The 23,254-nt window shown below is 36.3% G+C and overlaps 1 protein-coding gene across 3 annotated transcripts in view; it reads right to left on the bottom strand.

Moving 5' to 3' along the window:
• Nucleotides 1-23,254, bottom strand: part of ASAP2 (ArfGAP with SH3 domain, ankyrin repeat and PH domain 2) — an 83,571-nt gene that overhangs the window by 49,548 nt on the left and 10,769 nt on the right. For all 3 annotated transcript variants that reach the window (XM_030235922.2, XM_018920650.3, XM_009095049.4), the window contains exons 2-5: nt 16,474-16,546; nt 12,453-12,598; nt 3,862-3,936; nt 2,272-2,321 (exon numbers count right to left, since the gene is read on the bottom strand). In XM_030235922.2, the coding sequence (XP_030091782.1) occupies nt 2,272-2,321; nt 3,862-3,936; nt 12,453-12,598; nt 16,474-16,546 (344 nt within the window). The remainder of the gene's footprint in view (nt 1-2,271; nt 2,322-3,861; nt 3,937-12,452; nt 12,599-16,473; nt 16,547-23,254) is intronic.

Here is a 23,254-nt window from a genome sequence, read left to right as displayed (position 1 = left end):
ACCAAGGAAAAGTGGTCAGCTTCTTGGTATAAGCAACACAGCTTGCACTGAAAAACAGTACTCCCTGATTGCCAACCTTATGCCATGAAAAGTAATTTCCACTGTTGTAGAACAGCCTACCCAAAAAAAAAAAAAAAAAAAAAAGCAGCCCATTATTTGAAATAACTGTCTTGTACAAAGAATTCCCAGGCTCCCTATCCTGAGCCTCAAATGATCCTTTGGTCTTTACCAAAGTCAAGGAGTCCAACAGACTGGACTAAGAGCTTAAAACTTCAAAATATTGATGTGGAGCTTTCATCTAACCACTTTAAAAAAATGCAGCACTCAGTAATTGTACCAGCCCACCACTTAGAAATACCAAAAAAATGGTTCATGGATCAGAAAAAAATTCCTGATGAATGTTTGCTACCTTCAAGCTTTGCACGTTGAATAACCTGGCACGTAAATGGCTTAGAAATGAGCACTGTCAAGTAGGTCTGCTTCATTTGTTAAAAAATCTTGCAGAAAGTAGAGATAACTGCAACTGGAAAAAGGAAACCCATTTCAGATCAAAACCCAAGTGTCTTACTTGAAAGCAAAGTCATAAAAAAGGTTTTCTAAAGGATTTCCAGTTGAAAGAAAAAGAAAAAAATCTCATTATATCATACAAGAGGCAATGGATTCAATGCCACATACAGAAAACACATCATCAGCATCATGTTTTCAGGTCCTGACTGACACAGCACACAAAATAACATTTCCAACATGTCCATAACTTCAAATTAAAATCACCAAACATCCAAATACATTTTCTAAGGGGATTTCTTACTTCTCAATCACTTAATTAAATTAAATAACAAATAAAAATAATTCTGGTATATCTGACTCTGAAATGCCAGCTCTGAACAAACTGATGATCAAGCTCAAATCCTTAAATCACTTCAACACACTCATCCTAGTGAATATTAGATCAGAAATCCTAAAAACACTAGAGGTCTTGGTCCAATAGTAACATTCCTCTTGGTGTATGTCCCAGCAGTACACAAATTTATTTTAAATTCTGCACATAAACTTTGTGAGTTGTCAGTATGAATAGCCACACACAAGTAAACAAGCATTCAGATCCAGTAATCAAGCAGTGCTGGACAACAGCAGACTAATTATAGGATGATTCTTTAAGGCTTGTCCTCAGAGATCAACTACTGCCACAGGCAATGATTAGAAATCTTAATTGCTTCAATAGTCAATAACTGGAATGGCACCAAATGAGACCGCTCACCAGTGTCAGAAACATAAAACACTGGAGCCAACACAATCTTCTATGGATTTAGAGTGTCAGACCAGAGGTTTATCTCAGTATTTCAGAACGTTCTTTTATGAAAATCCAGCTATAGCTAGGCAGTTTCAAAAACCAAAAGCCACACAGGTCTTCCTCAAGCAATAACTAGACCATTCTCACTGTCATTCACAAAAGGAATAATGAAATTTAGCAAACTGGTTGCTTTTGTGGGTAAACCAGCTATAGGAATAATTTCTGAAGACTTCAGACAGACTTAAGTGGGCACCAAAGAATCACTATAACTTTGTGCAATTAAAAAAAAATACATAAATGGTGCTGGATTTTCAACCAGTCTAGCTAGCTATCATCACATATGATGATACTATTTAACATAAATAACTTGAAGATCCAATAACTTGGATCTTCAAGTTATTTATGTTAAATAGTATCATCATATGTGATTCTTCTGGACCTGTATCATCAGAGATGGTCTCATGCAAGGCAGCATTATTTCAGAAGAACAAAGACACTGGAGATGGGACACAAAACTGATGGTCAATCTAGGTAATACTGTAATGTGGAATAAAACTCACTACAAAATTCTACTTCAGAGACTGTCAGCTGTAAGGATACAATTTACCTGGCCAACCCTGGAAACAACTGTTTCTGATGCAGGACACTGAACCACTTAAGATTTACTAGGACCCAGAATAAATTGTGTTTGATATTCGGTGTTGAGCTTTGTTGACTCATTCAATTTATTAAGCTAGATATAAAATTCTGGTTTTTATAAACTTATTTTACAGCTGTTTAAACAGTGTATCTGGTAACTTCAAACAAGTGGCTTATGCTAAGTAGGGTTAGATCCACAACATAAGACACCTCAGATAGGTGTACATCCACTTCTAATACATGCTGCACTTGCTGACAGCATCCAACCTCAGCATTAAGTAATAACCTCTATAGATTTCAGTTACATTTCCCTCTTAAATAAAAGTTTAAAAGCTACATACACTTTTGTTTCATAGTCCTTCCAAGCTTTATCAAAGGGTTTTTTCAGGTCCTGTCAAGAAAAGAGAAAAAATAACAGCCAGCTATTTACATGAAAAATACTGTGGCTCTAACAATGAAGATACACCTTGGCCCCTTGCAGTACCTACTAGAATAAGGAACTTCACTCTCTCTTCTAAGGCTTGTGCAAAAGCAATCTTGCACATAGGAAAACCAATCTTGTAAAGAGAATCAATACAGTCATGTTTTGAAAAGCATCTCTAGGATGCTCTCTACTATGATTTTCACAGTTCCATTTTACTCCCTAAAAGGCAGAACAATATGTTATCCCAAGACCACACTATGCAATTAATCAAAGTAACGAGTTTCTCATCATTCTATCTCTGTCTCTATTGGAAAAAAGTCCCTGTCCAGAGGCTGCAGAATAGCCTTGGCTAAGAGCTTGATTCATCACACTAAAGTTTAAAAAAATCAAATTTCCACTGACTTAATGGGAACAGTATAGACCTTATGGCTCAGCATAACTAATTCCACGAGAATTCCGAATTTCTTACTTTCCAAATTCCTTTATCTTCTTTCCTCTAAATAAGGTAATTTGGATAAAGTGATCTTAACAAGTTGAAAAGTTATTTCACTGATGTCTAAAAATGCAAGAGCTGAAATTTTGATGAAGTTCAACAGAACAGACAACTACAACTGTCAGACACTGGAAAATCTTTGCAACTATAGATTAAGAACTAATTCTTACATGTTAATTAATTATTGAGACAATTATTAAATTAACTGAAGTAGCATTTGATTATATTCTCAAGGCAGTGGGGAAACACTGTATTGTAATAAATGTATGTATTCTGACATAGAGAAAAACATGAGTGAAATGTGGTAAGCAAACAACACAAAGATAATAAGTCTATCTTATTAAATAATCTATTTATGCTCCAGTAATTTACAGAAACCATTTTTAGTCTATGTACATATTTTTTCTCCTTCCTTCAATGTCCTAGAACAATAGCTGCCAGTCACTTCCTGTCTGCTAACTAGTAAACAAAGCAAAAGCTGAGTAAGTTTGCTCACCATAGGCTCTGAAATTTATCATAAACATACCATCATTTCAGGCTTAAGTTGCTGTTATTTCAAATAGGAAATGTCCTTGGGGTATAAACAAATAGATTTCAGCTTAAAAAAACCCCTATGCTCATACAGCCTATTGTGTGTTTCTTAATAGTTCCAGGTAAGTTTAGAATGATAAAAATCCTTAAAACTATAGTACTACCCTTAACTCAACTAAGCAAATATCTGAATCTTACGCCTCTTTCTCTGCTTATCTTCTGCATCTCAGGCTTGCTTTTAAATCTTCTCAGAAGTTGTTTTGTATACATACTCAAGAACATGAGGTATGTGAATCCACAAACAGAAAGGATGACTTGATTCACAAAAAAACCCCAAAAAACAAACAAAACCCCCAAAGTCTTGTTTATTGAGGTGATACATTATTTGAGTATCCTACACCTTCCAATACATAAGATTAATACACTTGCTAAATATATCTACTGTACCAACAATCCTATATATTAATAGGAGGAAAGACATACCCCTTTCACTCCTTTCAGGTCTCCCTTCAGCAAACTGTCCAATGGAAAAGTGATTATGTTGTTCATATTCTGAATCTGTAACAAGAAAATTACACCAAATCAGTTAATATACTTAGACACAGAATGTAAACTGTCTTAATACACACATTTCAGAAAGTTTCATGAGGAAATCGTACATATTATTTTCCTGCCCATGTCTCATGGAAATGTTTATCAGCAGAGCCAGTAATCAAAGATGAAAGCAACACAAGTTAATTAAACTCACTCTGGAAACACTATAACCCAAACCAGCAGGAAACCTCCAGAATTACTGCTGATTATAAATACCTCATCCAACAGTGTCTGCAAAATAAGAACACTAATTTTTACATTGCCTTATTTCCCCATTTAAATTCTATGAATAGAAGTATACAATTTTTTAGCACTGAAAATTTAAAGTTCATGAGCATATTTTATATTAACCTTGTTTACTTTCTAGCTTCTTCAGACCTATTCCATAAAGCATATCTGCTACTCTCCCAAAACATGGCATCTTACTCTGACAGAAGTTATAAAGACAAAGAATGCTGGCCTGTAAAATAGCCACCATTCCAATATTTTCCATTTGTTTTTAAAAAGCAATACATCTGCCTTATTTATCTCATGCAAACTTTGAAATAAGATTTTAAGGAGGTCTTTAGTATGTAAGTAATTCAAGAGAAAATAAGTACTTCAAGAAGATAAAAATTATTTCAAAGTAAGACAGTGGTAAAATAATAATAATTTTTGTTAAATATCTGTGTGATAATATATTAGTAAGTAAAAAGAACAAAGAAACACTGTAGGAATAAGACAGCTAGGAAAAGATTGTGTATCAACTGCTTTATGATTCAGGAAAAATATTCAAGAAATGGACCATAATATCTAGGCAGAGAGTTTAAACTGTAACTATTCTTTAGGATTGGTTGCTCTGAGGAGCAAACACAAAATACTTTTAAATAACACAAGGAGAAAAAAATCAGAATAACTTTTGGAGCAGTTCAGTGAAAGTTGCCCTCAGATGAGTAACATGGTTTTTGGTATTTTATGGTGTTCTTTTAAAATGTGATTTTTTTTAAGCTCTGAAATCCCTACATGAAGATGGATTTCAAATGTTCCAATTACAGAAAGAACTCTGCATCATGTAGGAACAAATGCTTTTATTTCTTCAGGAATAACGTCAGGGACGTCAAAGTCCCCTTTAGTGTAACCCATCCAGAGATGAAAGAATATTAAAATTTCAAGGAAAAAATAATTCCAATTATAGATGCTTCAGTCTCCCCAAAATTGTAAAATACAAATCTGGGGAGAAATTGTATTGTAAATATTATCACCCTGTAGTTACTTGGTGGCCTCACTAGAACAGACTCTGTGATACATAACAGTTGTTGCTAAAACAAACCAGCAAAGCCTCACGGTCCCCACCTTTCCTCCTCAAAGAAACTACCTTACTGCATTTGCTTGAAATTTCAGCCACTAGTCAAAATGAACCTTCCTCAGTTTTAAAGGTTACACAGATTGTCTCTGCATGGAAAAGCTAAAGAAAAGAAATACAGAAAATCTGGTCTCTCAGACTCTTAACACAAATCATATTTCCCCTCCTCCACCCTACTTTTTCTCCTCCCCAACAAGCTGCAGGACCCAACCACAGCCCTTCAGAATCAACAAGTTATATTTCAGCTCTGCATTAGGGTTGGGTTTTTTTTAAGTATTTCCTGTAAAAATTGAATGAGCAACATGTACACATGCTTAGCTGGCAGTGCTGGAAACCATCCACCTCCTAGGTCCTCAGCAGTACTACCACATGCATATATCAACACAACCATTCCCAAAGCTAATAAAATTATATGTCACAGATACAGGGGGAAAGTGCAAAGGTTTAAACTGCACAACACCTACATTAAAAAAATCCCAAAACTTCCAGAAGTTGCAAGTGCACATCCAGAATGGTTATTCGGATGGAAAAGAGAAGAGGTCTCTCTCAAGACATCTTTCCATGTGAAGTTTTCTACTTTGTTAGTCTATTTTATGAGTATGATGTAGTCAAATGTCTAACTTAAGGATCAATACTTTCATAGCCTCCATTTAATTATTCTTCAAATTCAGTACACAGGAATAAAGAACAAAGCATTTCTCAGCAGCAGACTCAAGACAACTGATTTTTTTTTAAGTCAGAAAAAATTAAACCATCTGAAGTATTATCCCAAACATACTCATGTGTAAACATCAGACTCCAAAATAGTTATGGATATTTGCTAGAATTTCACACCATGAAGCCTGGAGTCCACAGCAGCTTTAAAAAAAAAAAAAAAAACAAAAACAGGAGAAAAACTCTACATTCTTTTAAAAAGTTTAGAGACTGTTTGCCTATTCAAATTAATTCCTTCTGTGTGCTATCACCTGTACATTACCATCAGTCTATTGTATTCCCTATGCTCCTATTTTATTTGTAACAAAAGTAAACATACATAATGCATGAACTTGTCATTATTAACCCAGTTAGATGAATCATACTCCCTCATATTTATAAGTCAGCAAGCAGTATACAGATGAAAGATCTTACATGTTTTTCCCCTCTTTCTTGAGAAGCTTAAGTTGAATGCTCTAAAAATATAGACCCATTTTGGCATACAGAGAAGGACTAATATGTGCAGCTCCTACTCTGTGTGCAGAGTACAAGGAACTAGAACATATGCAATGGACTCTACATTTTTACTACTTTATGTTTTAAAATGTGCTTTAAAGGTGCAAGAAAGCTTCACAGAAATTAATGTCATCCCATCTCAGAGGAACACTAGCAAATTTCACATGGTTAAAAAAACAAAGAAAGGAAAAAAAAATAGTTGACCTCATTTCCACTTCCAACTTTGCTGCTTTGGCACTTGCGGTTTTCCTCTGACAGTTTCCAACAAGATGACAGTGTAAAAAATTAAAACTTCCTAAGCTGGAGAAGGGTCAGAGAAGAAGAAATGGCAGGGGAGAGAACATATAAACAAAACACATAGCTGCCAGAAGTGCTGTTAGAGGCAACAAGCAAGCCAGCATTTGTAAAGGAGAAAGATGTTCAAGTGGCCTAAGGGCCTATGGTTAAACATTTAAATTCATTGTTTGCCAGCCCTCCTGATTCCTTTAACGTAAAGCTCTTTTCCCTAAGAGCTTTGTATACTGGTGCCCAGAGTAGTTCTGTAGATTTTGTCTACTAAATCCAAGCAAAAAGGAAAAAAAGCCTTTCCAGTATACTTCAGAAGTTAAATACTTTTCTTTACATGCAGAACTTAAAACTTTTTCAGTTTAGACTAAAATTCAGGCAGTTCAGCAGTATGATACGTCTCCTATTGCCATTACTAAATCTTAGATGCAGTCCCTGTACTTAGCTGTGGGCTTCTCAACCACCACTGAGCTTGTGTGTGTGTAGGTGATGGCAGTACTGCCTGCTGTCAAATCATTACGCTTTGGGGTTTTTTTTAATGGCAAGTGCTATTGGATTTAATAGTTTCCAGTAATTTTTCTAGTGACATGAGCTTTAGTAGGACAAGGCCAATCAACACAGCAGGGAGAAAGTGGAAATCAGAGCATCCACAGATGCCCTGATGAGCATTGTACAGATGAGACATCGTTTGTCTAAACTTTAAGGTTTAGCATCTACCCCCAAGACTTCAGAAAAATGTGTAACAAAGACTGGTGGCACAAACTTTCATCCTTGCACTGTGCCTTCCCGTCACACACAAGGAGACAGTGCTGCCCTTCCCCTGTCCTGACTCCCTTTCCTCTGCAGCACAGGTGTGGCTGAGCTGGGACACCACCCACCACCCATTATGCCACAGGGAAAATGACTCCAGCAGAACAGGAGCTGAGCACCACTAAGTGACCACATGGAGCTGCTGGCACAGCTGCCTAGAAAAATGCCTTCACACAAGATACCAAGTGTTGCCCCCATGGACTAGTTAGAATCAGCCCCATTATTAGCACCAACAGGCAAACTACGAGCTGGGAACTTCTCTATTAGGAAGTACTTCAAGGGAAATTTGAAAAGCATAAAATGAAGAGCTGCAGAAGAAAAGGAAGGAAGAGGCTTGGGGTTATTCTAGCCCTTCTTCCTTGCCAGTAGAGAACTCCAGAGTGGACATTTTCTAACTTAGGTTGACAGACCTAAGTGGTAGGCTTCTATCACTTTCTCTGGGACACCTCACCTAATATTTTCAGAGTGAGATTCCATTTATATACAATTTATTATATTCTTCCTCCACAATCAGAGTTATCTCTGAAGTAAACATTCTTCTAGACTTTCTTCATAAACCTACCTATTGAAGCCCTAATAATGTTTTATTACTGTCCTCTGAATTTCCTCCAGTTGGATCAATACCTTTTGGCAAAAAAATAAAGATTTGATTCCAGGTGGAGCTGAACCCATGCTTCTCAGGTGGAATTATTACATCTTGGTTTATATCTCTACAAGCATAAATCAAAGAGTACTCTATTTTTTAACTCACATTGTTAGTCGAGTTTTCCCCAAGTGTACTGGTGAAAAACTGAAAGCTCACAACTTAAATCATTAAGCTCCATATATAATACTTCAGTCTCAAATATGTACACCCGTAGGGCTTTTTCAAGGATTTCAGTGATTCCTCATAAACAAAAATCACTGCTGTTCTTCCATTTTTTCTGACTAAAAATCCAAAGATTATTAATAGAAAATAGAATCTCTTACTTCCAGCTATCTTCCACAGAGTGGAAACATCAGATCCACTCCTCTCAATGCAGCCTGTTTCATTAGCAGCCTGTTTCATTAACTTTACATTTATATAAATGAAAAATAAAGGAAAAAAGTAAACAAATACAGAAAACGGTATTTGTTAAATAGCTACTTCATATTCACAGATCAAACCCCTTTTCTAGGAGTGTTGACAAAGATACACAGCTAGAGTTTATTTCTTCTCAGTGTAGCAATTTAATAGGATTTAAAGGAGAAAATATTTAAAGTGCAAACATACTGCAATGAGCCTTTCCTTGCCCTAACATTTTTCATATTAAGACTCATTAAGACTTTATCCCTTGGCACTATACTTAAGAAGGAAGAGTAATTAACACTACAAGCAAGTACCATACAGAACTAACTTACCTGGGAGCACTGCCTACTCTACTGGGTGGTCCAAGTCTATTAGGAATTAGTAACAAGGTTGCCATCAAGAGCAATATTGTGCTTGCCACAAAATGTAGTATGTTATTTCTGAAAATGGCCTCTAGTACTTTCAGATCTTTCACTACCAAAAAGACAAACTGATTGCTCAATCTTCTTGAAAAAGAGAAGTTGGAAAAAAATTTTAAGCTGATTTCAGAGCTTTGGCAAGAGAAAATAATTGCACAGTATATATCGCAAAGTGATCCAAATGATGCAAACAGGTAGAATGGCTAAATGAGTGGTTACAAGGATCTTGTACACAGTAAATATAGATTCATTTCTTGAAGATGCATTTATAAATCCCTTCAAAAATGAAGAAAAATTACAAAGGTTGGGGTGGTTTGTTTTTTTTTTAATTTGATGCACTATTTGAAAGTGCACACATAAAAGCAGCATAGCAAACTTATAAAGACCTCAAGACCTAAATTTTAACTTGAATACTAAGTATACAGGTTTTAGGATTAAAAACAAAACCACTTCAGCTGTTATTGAAATACTTTGAAACACTGATGCCGTCATAAGGCCATAAAAACACCAAAGCCTTTTGGGAAACTAAAAATTATTAGGGAAAACAAGCACCTGAAACTTTATTTAAAGCAGAACAACTTTCCTCTACCTTACAAAGGACAAGTTTAAGGAAAATCTGTGTGCAGAAGGACTTTAGAGCTCCAGCTCTAAATGCCATCCAGGCCAAGAGCTGACAGAACACATCAGCTTCTAGAAATAAAAGTAAAATATATGACAAAGCAAAACTTGACAGTAGCCCTAAAGCTTTGCCAGTGTTAATAGCTTTGGCATCTGTTCCAGTCTGAACATGTCCTCTCACTTCCTTGCACATTCCCCATCCACTTCAGTTAAAATCTTCTGTGGAAATTCAGCACCCTGTGAAACTCCAGGGACCGGTCTATTTAAAGAGTACCTTTCAGAATGTTTTTTCAACAGTAGCAGGTTGCATGGCCCTGGCTACATTTTACAACCAAAACATGTGGAGTGCTACAGGGAAACACCAGAGGAGAGGTATGTTTTTAACATCATTATGTTGAAAGCATTCAGAGTTGGATACATCATCTCATTTTGAGAATGCACATGTGGCTATGACTTAAACAAAATACACCCCAAATTATTTCCAATTCCTGTACAGAAATTTTTATACTGGTCAATACCCTTTTAACCTTCTAGAAAACTACACCTCAAACACTGAATTTATGAACAGATTTTCAAAGTGACCAGTTACTAAAAGTTTTTTCTAGTGGCATTAACTTCTAATAAGCAAAGCTATACAAGGCTATAATTTTTCATTATTGTAGATTTCTTTTTCATAAATATGGCATTTACAAGCAATAATGAAGTTCACATCCTTTTTTCATATGTATTTCTTCCTAGAGGAAACTGTTTTCCTATTGAGACACCAAATTCAAAGACCATTAGGTTTCCTTTGCTAGTCAGGAAGAAACAAAAAGCTTCAAACCTCAACAATATGATGTATATTAAGAAGGAGCAGAACTTTACAGAGACCTGCTATTCACCAGATAGTAATAAAGAGAGAAGGTGCCTATGCTACTGCAATATTAAAAAAAGAAATTATACTCATGCCTATGCAAAATTACTCTTCCCTTCAAAAACAGAGAAAATAAGAACCATAAACTGGGAAAAACTACAGACTTAGCTACCCTCTTATGACATAGCCTCTTCTTATACACACAAACTGAAGCAAAAGAACATAGCTGTTACTAAAAAAAACCAAAAAAAAAACCCAGTACCCAGCAAAAAGAACTAGAAATATTCCTTGGAGAAGACACAAAACACTGAGGGAGATAACAAAAGGTAACAAAAACATGCATTCCAACTTCCCATAGATACTTATTTTGATGTTTTTTCTTTCCAAAGCATGGAAGAAAATTTATTCTTGTCAGAAACATTTTGCAAAGATAGTAGTCTCTGGTTTTAAGAGAACAAATAGCTAATATTTTTGGTAAAAAAGCAACATCTTCTAGCCATCAGAAGTATTATTGAAATGTAATACATTGAAAGATTTTTCTGAGGAGGGGGTGTAGCTTTTAGCAGATTGCTTTTTAAAACCACTTAAACATCACATTTCCCAGATCCATTTGCCTAATGAATTCATCATACTGCAATTAATATATGATAGAGGGGGTTTTAGTCAACAGAAGGTATCAATTAGAAGATCCATTCAATTTTCCTTTCCATAGGAGCTGCCTGCCTCTGTATGAGAGACTTGGGATAACTGACTCACACTGAATCAGGATGCCTGTTCTGATACATAATCTCAGATAATATTTGCACATCCAGAGAAGTCCAAATCAATATAACCAATACGAAATACATCTCATTGTTGATAAATACATTTGGCTGTATTCATCAATATCATGATTGGGTAAAAAGACGGGACAGCATTAGAGTGAATAGAACTGCCCTAAATCCTATCAGCTGGAAACATTCCCCAAAGAAGTGATTATGGCCAGCTGGCTGCAAACTACAGACATTTGGTCTAGACTCACAAAAGCATTTGATGGGTCTTCATGCCATTGATTTCAGCAGACACAGACTTTTAAATGCACCTGGGAATCTGGGTCATTTCCCCTTCCTAGCTCCTGGTATAAGAGTTCTGTGAATTCAAGTAAATTTGGTACTTAAGATATGGGATATCTCTACCTCCTAGGATGTAATCAGTCTGCCCTTTTTGCACCCTAGGATGTAATCAGTCTGCCCTTTTTGCACCCTCTGATTAATGTGAAATTGAGGCTGAAACTTCTTCATTTATAATGAAAAATCCTGTTCTTCCATTTGGCTCCATCCCATCTGGCTCACCAAAGAGGCTTTTAAGACTTACTGGCTTCAGCTGTAGGATTGGTCCCCAATGGATGCTACTGTTGTTTTAGCATTTTGCTTGATTTTGTTTCCCTGACTCATTTCCCTGAGAAGCAAAAATGCTCTCTTCCAGAGCCACTAAAATCTCCCTTTACAAATACAAATGGAAAGTGGGAAAAAGTAAAGTAAAACACCGTGATCACACAGTAAATCAAGTTGGATTTTGCTGGTTTCACATTTTAAAGCAAATTGAGATGTGTGTTTTATAATGCATGTTATAACTACTTTATTGTGGGAAGTTTTTAGGCGTGCGAAGTGTTGGAAGAGGGGGGTTTGTTGCATTTTTATGTTGTGGTGGTTTCTTTTCTGGTTTCTTTGGTTTCGGTTGAGTTTTGACTTCTGCAAAGGGAAAACCTAGGATATGAGATATTTTCATAAGCTGAGAATTTTGTAAGAACATTGGTTGCTAAAATACAAATTGCCTTCAATATGAAGAGCTGTTATAGTTCCAAAATACATCTTTTGGCTTTAAAATACCAACATGTTTTTCTTATGTAATTCTTACCAAATTTTTGAAGAGTGCAGTTAATTCCTTTGTAAACACAGAAAATTTTAAAAACGCTGTTCCCAAATCTGGGTCATCCCTGCAAACACAGTTGCCACCAAACTTCTCCAGTGCTTGTGTATACTGTTCTTCGTTTTCCACATGAGCTTCAAAAAGAGCAAAACATGAAAATATCATCAGCAGATAAAAGGTTATTGAAATCACAATTTATGGGGGTTTAAAAAAAAAGGCTTTCCAGAGTTATTGCTAAAAATGTTTACTTAATACAAAAACCAACCAATATTTACACTTTAACACTGATATGCCAGAAACATGACATATCTCACTAATTCTGGTTTGCATGTACCTATCCACACATACAAATGACAATGTGCCAAGACAAGAAAAACATCTGACACCCTAGAAAGATCCATAATATTTCTGCACCATAGCAGAGACCTCATAACAACTCCCAACTCCTATAATGAACTTTCAGATTTTAGTCTTTTATTAACACTTTCTTATTTTAACTGTGTGCTATTATGCTTTACTGTGTGCTGAAAAAGAAGCAGAAGAGCTAAAGTGTGCTGGCAGAGTCTTGGATTTCTACAGCAGATGGCAATAGATCAAATATTCCTGGGTGATCCTAGAAAAAAGGACTACAAAACATGTTACAGAGGAGGACAAAACTATATCTGCCAATTCAGGGCAGCAGTGGGGATTTGAAGCAAATCCTAGCAATCTGCATTTACCACAGGCTAGTTCAGTTCTGAAAGCAGTTCTGGTTCATGACAACCAGATTCCTTTCTGAGACAACAAAACCAGAAGCTCTGCCTTAAAAATCACCCAGTGGTCCTGGGCTACACCAGGACAATTCATGCAGTACACATCTAACATCAATGTTCGGAAAGCTTTGAGCTGCGCATGTTGTAGGGTTATTCAGCCCAGGGCATGAGAGGAAATCTAGGCACAAAATAAATTCAAATATAAAGGAAATCTGAGAGTCTTAACTACTTTGCCCAAGTGATTTACTCCTAGGCCACCAGGTTACTTGCCTATATAGACAGGCATACAAAGTCCCTTTGTCAAAAGTCAATTTCACCTGTGGAATAAAACAGAAACGGAAAATTTTTCTGAACTCAAGTTTAGTGACCATGTCATGCTTGAGCATATGGACAAAGCACACCAAGCTGGCACCTGAGAAAGGTAACATTGCCTATCTCTTATTCTAGCTGTAGACACTTTCTAAAGCTTCAAAGGAAGTCAGGGAAAAAAAAAACCTCCCCATCCTAGAAAACAATTATGTATTAATAAGGACCAAGACTGTCTTGGTCATTACATGAGACTAGCATAAACCCTGAAGATTATTTAGAGAGGATTAATCTGTTTAAACAAGCAATGATTCAATATCATTTCAAGCCCATTTTTACACATAAACACATTTAATATCCAAAGGATTTTTGATACAATGTCCTTTCCCAAATTTCAGTGAATTGGTTATATAACCTGTTCAATAAACTTATCATGCTCCAGACTGAAAACAAACCTGTCTGTTCATGCATCCTATCTGGAATGCCATTCAAGAACTTTGTTTCTCAAACAGCTACAAATTTTCTCTAATTTCCAATATATGAAACTAAAACTGTGTGCAGTAGTGGTAGTTAAAGACCGAAATAATGTATATGCAGAATGGGAATTACACAGACAGCATTAATTCTACAAGTCTTTAACTTGAGCACTTGAATTTGCAGCCTGTGACAGATAGTTTGCAGATAGCTATTAAATTTAAAAACTGAGTACTAGCACTGAAAGTTACTTATTTTCCTCAGCATTAACGGCAAGGGCTGAGCACTTACCAAAATTTTTGCTGTAGAATGACGTAAGGATGTTCAACTAATTCTATTGTGTGACATATATACACCTGAACAAGCTTTCAGTGAACTGGCACAGACAGCAAGAATGAGGATGTGGCAGGTCACAGCTCCTTTAGATCTCACATCTACCCAGTAAGGTGAATTATTTCCACACTGCTTTCTTTCTGCATTTTTGCTGCTTACTGCATCCAGCTTAGATTACATGAACCCAGGTGAGAGAAGAGCTCAGGCCACAATTCCTACAGCAAGAAGAGAAAGGTTCCTGCACGCAAGCAAGGTGAAAAGGCTGCTACCATTAAGTGTTATGGTTAGATGGGCAACCAGTAGCTGAGCCATGCTGACTTTTTACCTTAGGAAATAAGCACAGCACCCATTCCACATAGCATCCCCAGGAGGCATCTATTCCCCAGCATCCTGGGGACTGTTCTTCTGGATTCTGAGACATTCCCCAGAATGTTGATGGTAGTTTATTGCAGCAGTACTATTAACTGAGCCGGTGCCCCCAAGTGCTTCTGAAGAACACGAAAATCTACTTTTCTGATGGAACCCTTCAAAATACTCTTCCTGTTCTATGGTGTTTTCCTGACAAATTTTAAAAGTTTCTCTACAAACAGAAGGTATGAAATCAAAAACAGAAACTTGGTCTAGTTTTGAGGGCTGAGGCTGTCTTAAAGTAAGGACCCAAGCTATATACAAGTTGGGAGTCGCTACGTAATCCTTAATAATGGATAAATAATAACTATTAATAATAATACAAATAACTGTATAGGGAACCTATACTAAAAATCCATCACTGTGCTCTTCTGAGTGTAGGACCTTGGGGTTTGTTTTGTTAAAAGAAATCCCAGGGCCTGACAAGTGGCTTGGTTAGTGACGTTTCTGCTGGAGGAAGATAAAAACCTCTGAACCTTTCACCTTTCTTGCCAAGATTGGGTGGGCAGCACAAATTTAAAACGTGGGCAAGGTACTTGCAGAAGATTGTATGCAGAAACCAGTGATTTGCTACAGTGCTCTAACAGGTACTCTGATTATGAAGTATAGTCTAGCATTCTGTAATAAAATTTAAAAAAAAAACTCAACAGGCAAAAAAACCCAGCTAAGCAAGAAAAAGAAGAGAAGAAAGAATGCCAAATCAATGAAACAGCTCCTGATAAATCTTAAACTGAGCCCTCCACTGAGCTGTGTTATCCAAAGATAACAGCTTTACTACATTCGACAAGGAACTTCCTTTCAATTACTGAAGGTGAATTATACCACAACAGCAGTTCTTGCTCTAACCTTGTCTGAACACCAACACGGCCACAAGTTCTGTCAGGTATTGGTGGCTCTCCAAGGTTGTCAGGCCTATCTATTTTGCATTTAATATAGGTTTTGTTAGCTTTAATTACTATGAACTGCACAGTGAGAACAAAAGCCAACCAAATGCTGTTTCTTATCCACAAAAATAAATGCTGTTTCTTATTTACAAAATGCTGCTGACCACAAAAACAAAAGCTTCAGTTATTTTTTCAAAGACGATAAACATACACAATTCTAAGAGATTGGCATACATTTAAAAATGCATGCAGCAATAGTTCTTTGTATTTTATACAACATTGTATGAAAAATATCCGATTTTTTACATCATGACAATAAAAAGTTGCAGCTTATCAGCTCCCTCTTGTCATGATCATACACAAGTGAAAGCCACCAGGGAGACTGAGGTTTCACAAAGCAGTAGAGCCAATGTAGCTTCTTATTGCTGCCAAAAAGTAATTTCACCCCCCCACATCCTCCTCTCTTGATGATACACACGGCCCTACCACTTCAGGTGCTCATCTAATCCCAATTAAGTTGATCTCATTGCATATGCAGCTTTATACAAGCTTAAAAATGTATCTAGGGATCTGCCAAGCAGGAGGTGTGACAGAAGGAGCAGGAGCCCACACCCAGTGGAAAGAGGAGAGCACAGCTTTACCACTTGGTACCAGTACAGCAGCAAGAGAGGTTTAGCTACCCCTCATCCTTACTGAAGTCATGATCAAACAGCTAGCTCAAGATTGCCATTTAAAATGCACATATTTCTCTTCTCAGAATTACCCATATAACTCTTTCTGATTCAGTATGACATCTGACTGTTTAAATCTTCTAATTTCACCAATATAAACTAATAGGAATTACGTACTTACCCAAACCAGATAAGTTTATGGCTTTGACAGATTTCTTCATTTTATAGAGAACAGTTCGGTCAACATCCAGAGCCTAAAAAAAGAGAAAAACATAATAGTGGATTGATTGTCCTTTGGCAAATTTCTGCCCTGGAAACCTGCTGTAGTTACAACTATTACATAGCTAACTTTATTTCCATAATTAATAAATTACTTGCTATTTGTTTCCACACCCATCCATATAACGTATTCTGTCCCCTTGCCCGAAAAAACACCTCCTCCATCTTTGGCTGGGGACCAGCATCATGTAAATTCAGCAGGAAACAATTTACACAGTATCATCTTTCCCTGCTAAATTATTAAAGAAGCTTAAAACAGTTTTCACCCATCATATATTCTGATGTTGCTGAAGAAATGAGCAATATCACTTCCCTAAGCAGAATATTGAAAATGGAATTTAATTTCAGTTTTCCTGGATAATTTAGTTAATTGCTTTCTCAACTATATGAACTTTCTAACTGCTATGCTGAGCAAAATAAATTGCATATCTCTCAAATATCTTTCACACAGTTTAACACTAGGATAAGCTTTCCCCAACAATATAAAATTCAAGTTTAAATCTTGCCCAGAATGCTAAAGCACTTATAAGTACCAAGGACAACACAACAAGCAAAACCTAAAACCTTAATGTGTTGAAACTGTACACATCAGGCTTTCTTGGGTCCTCTCTTCATCCCCTGCCTGTCTTTTCAGCTGTGTCAGTGCAAAGCTGTACCTGACCTTAACAAACTTCTACTAGAAATTGGGGGAAAAAAATCACTTCTGGAAAGCTTTCCAAACAGGAAACAAAGGATAACAAATATCTAGCCATTTGAAGAGGGACCTGGATACATTTATGAAACACAATTACTATGTTTCCAACTGTGGTACGAAAACTACAGTTGCTGTTGCAAATTTTGCCTATCCTCCCTTTCTTGGAGCAATCTTCTCATAGTGTGTGACATTTAAGAGTGCCTATGTGTGCCTACAACCAATGGGCAAAATACTGAAAAGCTTTACATCTTTAATACTGTATTTCACTCTTGCTTACAGACCAAAAAATTGAGAGGAAGACTTTGCCTTTGTTTAATTGAGCAGCATTGGTGTTTATTCACATCTCATGTTTCAAAGGAGTCATTTCAGGATAAAACTTGAAAATGTCAGCTCCTTGTCTTTAGTGGTGGTCTTCATATTTCCTTGTCCTTTTCTTTGTCTACATCTTAGCAATGGGAAATCAGTTCAAATCCAGCTGTAGCTTCACTACAGTTCACATTTCTAAGCTTCTGCTTGTTTCATAAATATATACATATTATACCAATGCACACACATACACCAAAATGCACCCTAATTCAACTTCTTGGTGCATTCTCAGTAGTTTCAGAAGCAGGAAATTTTAAAATGGCTTTGGATGTTGCATATACTAGCATTTCTTTTTATTCACTTAAAAATGCCCAGTAAACTTCTGAGCAAGAAGAAAAGTGACCATGTATTTCCCATGGTGGGATCAGTTTTTCTTCTTGGGCAACATTGCTAGTTTTGCCTCAAAACACTCTATTGTAAGACTGGTAAGACTGCTTATTTTAGCATTTGTTTCAGCACAACTGAGACATATAAATAATTTTCATAGTCCCACTCAGCTTCTACTGATGAGCACTCAGACTGCTCTACAGTTAAAAACAGTAAATATAGCTTTGACTTGAGGGGGGGGATTCTCTACAGTACATAAGACAAGAAGTCACATTATTGTGGAAGTTGTGTTATGCACGTGAACTGAAACAGAAACTCAAAAGTGACCTTCTTGAGTGTGTCCTTATCTGTGCAATCTTTTTTCCAAATACATATTTATGTCTTCTGTTCATTTACTTTCATGTGATTTCATTTACTTTCATGTGATTTCTGTTCATTTACTTTCATGTGATTTCTGATGAAACCATTTTTAAGGTAAATTACTTTTCAGTCAGAAGTATACTAGGGAGAGGAACAAGCATATCACAATCAAACGCAGATTTTCAAAGGAACACAGCACAGAGGACTCAAGCTACCAGTGATAAGTAGCAAAGCTTTTTTCCACATGTAGGAACAAGGTCCAGTTTCACTTGCCAAAGGCCAATTTCCATTTTCACTGCTTCAAAGGTTCTTACTTTGAACAGTAAAATGTGTCAACTAATTAGAACCAAATCCATCTTACCAGGAAGAAATCAATCTGAGATTACTGAAACATCCTGAAATGTTATTCTACACCCTACTCTGTATGCTTAATTCTAAATAATAATAATAATAATAATAATAATAATAATAATAATAATAATAATAATAATAATAATAATAATACATAAATTATTATTATATTATTGTTGTTGTTATTATTATTATTATTATTACTACTATTATTATTAAGTCGGTTTCACATTGCCTAGAAAGATTTTAGCCCATCAGGCTTTGCAATTTTCAAACATTTGATTGTGCTGCTTCCCCCCCAAAAAAACTCAGAAAATAAAAAGTTTGGCATCAGTCCCCAAATCTATATTGTCTAAATAGATCTGTGCAATATAGATGGCTGGCATAAAAGATGAATGTATTATTTATTCTTTTCAGTGGAGAGAGGAGAAACAACTGTTCTATTATTAGCATATTTAACTGAGGGAGGGAAAAAAGCAGGAAGACAGAAACACAGAAACTGAACATCCCAGAGATGATTTTGGCACTTTTTACAAAGCCAAAGGGTACGGGGAAAACCAGGGCAGTCGCAGCGTAAGTGGAGAGTCCCCAGGCTCTAGTGGTTCATTAAACATCTTTTGTGCCAAACTTACAGCAGAAGTCTGGGTCTTTGTCTTATACAAGTGTCCTCACACCAGTGTTTTTTTCTTTGTGGCCCAGAATATAATTAATTATTTGTGAAGGAATAGAAAAACAGCCATACTGGATCAGATCAACATCGCATTTAACCTGATATCCTCTATCACAAGCAGCCAACAGCAGATGTTCGGGGCAGCAAGCAAGGAAAAGCACGTACACATCCTTCCCCAGGATAATCTCCCAGTTTCCAGTAATGAGATTAAAAACAAAAGACTGAGATACTCTCAACCATAAACACTACATAGCCCAACAGGCTATTATCAAGAGAAGAAAAGCCCAAATTTTCTCATTCCAGACAAGAGAAAGAAAAAAACTAATCCATGGGAAGTAGGGACGGAGGAAGAGGAAGGAGTCGGCCATCACCTTTACTTTATTTTGTATTTAAAACAGTTCAAAATCTCTAACACATTCCTTCCTTCTTACCCACAGCAGCTTCCTTTTGGAAAATGTAAAAGTTACTATTTCACATTTTCAGCTATTTGGATGGGATTCTGCTGAAAGTATTCATAGAACTGGATCTGAATTTGAGGAAAGTCTCAAGATTACCATTTTGTAAAATAGAGTCCATTAGAACAACAACAACAAATGCTTGGAAGTACTGCTAGAGCAGTAACAAAATTTTGGGAAATAATCTTGTGTCATTAGAAAAATTATCCTAGAGTCAGGAACCTACGTGTTCTTTTCTAAACTGAGCATCTAACTGACAAATATACAAAATAAATATTAACACACTAATTTTTATTTATTATACACAGTTATCTTAACACTATTTCTTTAAAACAAAATCAGATCTCACTCAATTTTAGCAATTTGCTTTAAAACATTGGTCTACTGAACAGTCATCAATCCTGCACTTCATCCATTCCAGTATTTTAGAATAAGTAATAATGCCAGAGGCTGCTGCAGATGCTAAACACATATAGGAACATCCTTCCCAAAAACAAAAGGGCACAGGAAGAAACTTGGTCAGTTAAGGAAGAGAGGCAATCAAGTAGTTATTGTAGAGACAGCAGAACAAGACAAGGTTCTTGTGCCTCACTGGACTGCTCTTGTTTAAAAATTACCAACAGCAAATTTTTTATACTTGTATCCAGGAACCACAATAGTTTGGCTTTTCTCCTGTATCTTTACAGGCAATCTGATATTCACTGTAATTAATCCTTGCTGACTCAAAAGATCAGAGATATCCACAAACATTCTGTCTCAGCTTGTTATTTTTCTACTAGGAATGAACTGTCAACACTCCTGGCTTCATTCAATCCATTTCTCTGTTACAGAGGGTGGTAAAAAAACTTCCTAAATTATGTTATCCCTCTCCAGAATCCTCTTTCCATTCTCCTGCTCTTATGTCATTTCCTCCTTCAATGTATCAGTTTCTTTTCTAAACCCTCTCCAGTTTCCTTCCACTGATCACCTTGCACATTCACAGAGGGACTGATACAAAGGGTAGAAAAAAACCCTTACAGGCATAGTAGGGTTTAGGGCAAGGCATTTAGCTTCTGAATGGATCCTAGAACAACTGTAATGTAAAAACACTTTAATTTGGGGCAATTACTTTACTTGGAGCAGTAGCTATGTGAAAAACTGCAGTAGCTATGACAGTTAACTGGTATAAATGAGCTCTTTGCTGTGAGACCTATCAGCTAAAGAGACTGAAGGTTCAGAGACAAACCTGCAAAAAAAAGGACAGAGTTTATGGCAGAATAATCTCTGAAAGGTCCCCTTCCACGAAAGCATTATTTAGCATCTGGGTTCGTGTTTCTTGAGGGCGCAATGCCAAGGCAATCTGTTTAAACAAGCACTGGTGTATTTGGCACAAGAATGTAGTAAACTCTTGAGCTATGGATATGCATGGTGGAAAAAAGTAACACTAATGTGCTTTGGGAAGTTAATACATGAAAGTGCAAGGTAATTCTTCTGCAAAGGTAAACAATGGGAGAATTTGACACTGCTCTATGTTGTGTATAAAACCAGACCTGAACATGATGACTTTGTACAATGCATTTATTAAAACAAAGAAGGGATGCCTAAAAACCAGAATTCTCTAACAGACTACTTCTGTCAGAAGAGAAATCCTAAATCAGAAGTTCAGAGATGCAAAATGTTACAGCATTAATACAAGTCACTAAATGAGACTGTTTCACACTAGACAGGTGCTATATTTGTGTATAAATTGATTTCCACAGGCTCCCCTCACTACAAAAAGTTAGAAATGCAACAGATACTTAACTAGGAAACAGGCATCAAGCATTTTTGTGAAATAAAATCTCATGCATACAGAAAGAATGGAAGCTGCTTATGCCAACTATTTCTCCAGAACACATCCACCTCCTGCATTAACCAATTTTTACACTGAGAAATATACTTCCCTTCTCCAACACTACAGCTATCTGCTTTCAATGACAAAATGAGTGGACTTTAAACACAGATCCCATAAGCAACATAGCAGATTATGCACTTAATCTTTACAGTTGCTAATTTATAAACAGAGGGAGTGTAAAATAAACACCCTTATTTAATATTTAATTGTTGTTTATTTTTTCAGTTGCAGTAGCCAATTCTTTACATCCATCTCTATTTATTTAATATTACATGCTTCAACATCCTAAGATATATCACCACGTAAAATAAAGTAACATAGGCAACAGGATTAAAGTTCCAATGATGATTGTCTTAAATGGACCAGTAAGATTTACTGGACCAGTAAGATTTTTTTTTTTTTTTACACCCTGCAAAAGACTTTTTTCTAGCTTCATGTTTTTGCATTTCTGTCTGCTGTCAGCATCCATCAAAGCCGTTCACGGTTGGGAGTCCAGCTGTTGGAAGAGGCTGATCCTCACACTGTATCATTCAACAGCATTATGATGAGCTGGCTGATGAGATTTTCCTTTTGCAGATTTTTTAATTCAGGAACTCTTTTCCCTGCTATTAAATCTTTTTAGACACCATCAGAGGCAACAAGAATTAATCTTTGCAGAACATAAAGCCTTTTTATTCTACATGTGATAAGCTTTCTGAAAAGAGAATTTTTAGTTATTTAGGGGAGCAATTAACAAATCAAAACACTTTCCAGACACTCAAAAGTTCCCACATTAGTGGTCTAATTTGGTATTTGTAGTCTTCCAAACATCTACTTGAACCAGGCAGACACTCCTGTTACAATCTCTATAAAACAATGACAAATGAAACAGTTACGTTTCTCCCTATGTATGCTGTACTTTATGCTAAAAACGAGAACCTTTGCAGTGTGTACACAGATCAACTGGATGCCATAAACTGATCTATCCCTCCACATCCAACACTCCTTTGACTTTTTCTTCTTTAGGTATCCAATAATTCTAGGGACAAGAAACTAGCCTAGAAAAGAGAAGAGTCTACAACAACAGAGCAAAATTGAACTGCAATCTTAACAGGCCTCTGAGAGCTTCTTAACAGACATAAATAATAAATCGGTGTCATACATGTCTCTGGCAGACACATACAAGGTGTCCATTCTGAAAGGGAATAGAAGGCACAAACTCTATCTAGTTTATGATACACCTGAAATTCTGAGGATGCCATATTCCCACAACAAAGAATGGCAGAGGTATCTAGAGGGGACTTAGGAGAGTAACACAAATCACCTCAAATGAGCCAACCATTCTCAGGGACATACAGAACCAGCTGTCAAAATAAGGTTCATCAGAGGTAAAGAAGCACACTGGACATCATCTCTCTATTATCAGAGTAGAAATTTATTAACAGCATCTACCTATAATACTAATGCTATATTATTATTACACATAAAACCCAGTGTCAAATGATATAACTTATTTTCTCTTGAAACATTATAAAATTATTTCTGTTCTATAGTGTCTTTCAGACTTCAGCCTGTGATTTGCACTCCAACTTCTCTGTAATTCACTAT

Source organism: Serinus canaria, chromosome 3 (genome assembly GCF_022539315.1).
Source record: "Serinus canaria isolate serCan28SL12 chromosome 3, serCan2020, whole genome shotgun sequence".
In the NCBI taxonomy this organism is placed as follows: Eukaryota; Metazoa; Chordata; class Aves; order Passeriformes; family Fringillidae; genus Serinus; species Serinus canaria.
This window is presented reverse-complemented; position numbering and strand designations above follow the sequence as displayed.